The sequence below is a fragment of the Rousettus aegyptiacus genome, unplaced genomic scaffold, assembly GCF_014176215.1.
Source record: "Rousettus aegyptiacus isolate mRouAeg1 unplaced genomic scaffold, mRouAeg1.p scaffold_m13_p_5, whole genome shotgun sequence".
Classification (NCBI taxonomy): domain Eukaryota; kingdom Metazoa; phylum Chordata; class Mammalia; order Chiroptera; family Pteropodidae; genus Rousettus; species Rousettus aegyptiacus.
The window spans coordinates 75,503,649-75,506,888 of record NW_023416308.1 but is presented as its reverse complement, the minus strand read 5'-3'; the positions used below and the strand labels follow the sequence as shown (position 1 = coordinate 75,506,888).

General features: G+C 48.2%; 1 protein-coding gene across 1 annotated transcript; it reads right to left on the bottom strand.

Moving 5' to 3' along the window:
- Window positions 1-689: 689 nt before the first annotated feature.
- LIPT2 (lipoyl(octanoyl) transferase 2) lies at window positions 690-2,654 on the bottom strand. The gene is made up of 2 exons (XM_016161400.2): window positions 2,164-2,654; window positions 690-1,669 (listed from the first exon to the last, which is right to left on the bottom strand). Exons 1-2 carry the CDS (start codon window positions 2,627-2,629, stop codon window positions 1,440-1,442), a joined length of 696 nt encoding a protein of 231 aa, XP_016016886.1. The 5' UTR covers window positions 2,630-2,654; the 3' UTR covers window positions 690-1,439.
- Window positions 2,655-3,240: the final 586 nt, after the last annotated feature.

Sequence of the window (3,240 nt, the reverse complement as noted above, 5' to 3'; positions counted from 1 at the left end):
TACATAATGAGGTGTGTTTTAACTGTAAAACACATACTGAATATCTGGATTTAGTAAGAAAAAAGGAATAAAATATTTTTATACTGACAATATTTTGAGTCTGTTGGGTTAATTAAAATGTTACTAAATGTCATGTTTCTTTTTACTTTCTTAATGTGCCTAGTAGAAAAATGTGGCTCACTATTGGACAGTGTCTGAGTAAGGAGAAAACCAAAGCCCAAAGAGGGTAAATGACTTGCCCAGAGCCTAGACTGGAACCAGGGTGACTTGACTTCTCATTCAAGGCTCTTTCCACCCTAACTGCCTGTGGTAGCCAGTCTCCAAGAGGTTGCTAATGATCGTCTCCCATCATGCTTGAGTAATCCCTTCCATACCAAGTAGGGCTCACCTATTATGAGACTACAGAATTGTGTGTGATTTGCAATGCTGGGTCATAAAAGACATTATAGCTTCCACCTTGTCTCTTTCTGGCATCACCTGCTCTGAGCGAAGCCAGCTGTTGGCTCATAAAACCATTCAAGTAGCCCTACAGAGTGGCCCACATGGTGAACAACTGAACTCTCCTGTTAACAACCAGCACCAACCAAGCATGTGAATGAACCACCTTGGAAGCTGATCCTTCTGCCACAGTCAGGCCTTCAGATGACATCTGCTCTAGCTAATATCTTGACTGAACCATATAAGAGACCTTGACCCAGAACCACCCAAGTTTAGCCCAAATTGCTGATCCACAGTATATAATAAATGTTTATTATTTTAAATTGTTTTGAAGTGATTTTTTATGCAGCGATAGATAACTAATATACAGCCTTGTAGACTTAGAGATTTCATATAAGAAAAACTTACTTCTATCTTTGGCATTTGTACAATGTGAGGTAATATTCTTGTCTTTCCCCCAGCTTCTGGTCTAGTTTGGGCTACCTAACTAAACACAGCTATTAGGCTTGGGGAATCCAACCCAGGAAGACAAGATCTAATTTTATTCTTTAAAGAGGCTTTTCAAGTTTCCCTTTATTGCGGAAAAGTGCCACATCACATCACCTTCACCTGGGCCGTTCAGAGACATGATCTCTACAAAATCAAAGGAACTGGAGCCCAGAATTGCCTAACTAAATAGAGTACCGAGGAAGTAATACATAATTGAGAAATGACCCTCTATGACATCTGAGTTTCTACAAGTTTAGAAAATGCTATTAACAGTGCTAATGCCTTATATTCATATAGCATGTTTTACTTTCACATATACTATATCTGAACTAGGTGGGAAAGATATAAACAAGCCAGGCTATATAGGGAAACAATGACTAAGAGCTCTTGATTTTCGCATAGTCCCACGGTGAATGACAAGGCCAGACCTAAAATCTGGGTTTCAGTGACTCCAAGTCAGCCTTGGTACTTTCCAAGGTAGGATTTCTTGGCTGTGATAACATGAACACCCTTCAGTTCGGACTGTTCTCTGAGACCAAGGTGCACTTGTAGGTATCCTTAAAGGCCTCAAGGAAAGATGGTATTACTTCATCCACAGTGACATGCCTTTGGAGCTCCTCACTCAGAGAAGTGACGCCTGTCCCAACCAGGCCGCAGGGCACAATGTGTTCAAACCACGTGAGGTCTGTAGAACAGTTCAGAGCCTGGCCGTGGGACGTGATGTGCCTTCCACAGCGGACTCCTGCAAGACAAGCCAAACGGTATTAGAATGGATACCTTCTCTCCCCAGGCTTCAGGGTCTCCCTCAGTGTGCAGAGGGAACTGGACTAAATCACTGATTTTCCAACTTAGTTTCTGTAGCACCCAAGGGGTTGTGCACCATTTAGAGAGAGGGACAAAGAGTGGGGAGTGGTATGTGGCTCCACAGCAGCTGCACTTATGGAGATTCCAGAAAATATCCTTAACACAGATTCTGTTGCTTAAAAAAAAAAAAGGTGTGATAACTACCAAGGACCCCTTATTGTCCTGACATTGTGAAGTAGTAACCTTCACTTCTTGTGTCTCTCCATTTGGAAAGTTGTACAAAATGACCTCTGATGGCCCTCTGGCTCTAAATATACTACATCAACGAAGAGGCTTAAAAACACAAGCGCAGCGAGTGGTTCTGATTCAAAGCCCGCGCCAGATACACCTCCGATGGTCCAGTCTCTCCAGTCCCCGGCCCGCGACGCTCACCGATCGCGCAGATCTTGCGCTCGCCCAGCCACACACCGGTGTAGGGTGGGGGGCGTGCGTGGGCGCCGGGCAGGCCCTGGAGCTCGCACAGACGCACTGCGCACGCCTCCAGCGCCGCCACGTGAGTGCGCAGGCGCAGGCCCAGGCGCCGCAAGTCGAGCACTGGGTGACAAAGCAGCTGGCCTGGGCCGTGGAAGGTGGCCAGGCCGCCACGGCCTGTGGCACGCACTTCGGCGCCCAAGGCCCGCAGCCGCGTCGCTTCCTCGGGCGTTAGGCCGCCGCGCAGCCCGGCCGTGTACACGGGCCCTGTGGGCTCGCAGAGCAGGAGTACGCCCGCCTCAGTCCCCGACCCGGCCTTGTTGCCTGGCTCCGCCTGCAGCCGCCGCAGCCAGCGGTCCTGCAGCGCCAGCAGCTCGGCATACGGAACCCTACCCAGCCGCACTAGCCGCACGGCGGCTGGTCGCATCGTGCCTGCCGCGGTGTCCGCGAGGTCCCGCCCCTGACCTGCTCCGGAGTACGCCAGGAGGGGCGGGGCTTAGGTGCCGTGTCGGGAGCCGCTGCTCATAAGTGCTTATTACAAGCTCTTGAGAGAATGGTCCTAAGACCCAGTGTCTCTTCCATTCAGTCATTTCAGCAGCCAGTATTTAGGGCCTGCTTCTACCCTAGGCTTTCGATACAGTGGTGCAGTGTATGGGGAAAAATTATCTGTCCTGGTAAGCTTACATTATAATAAGCAAATACAGTGCTTTCCTGAGTTCTGTGAGCTGCTATGACAAGTAAAATAAAACAGTAATGTGAGATCACCAAGGAAGCGTCTGAGAAGGAGGTTAACATACAGAAGGTTTATTAGGGGTGGAGGATGAGGATGTACTTTCAAGACAAAACCTGTAAGAGTAATGGAAGCAGGGTTAGGCAGAGGGAGAAGCTGAATAATCAGCAGAGGCCTGTGGCAATCCCAAGGAATGCTCTGTGCCTGGGATGACCTTTCAGAGTCGTTCCGAATTAAAGAAGAAGGCCAGAAATTTATATTCTTGCATTTACCACTGATAGAGGCTATATCTGGCATGGTGCTGTAAT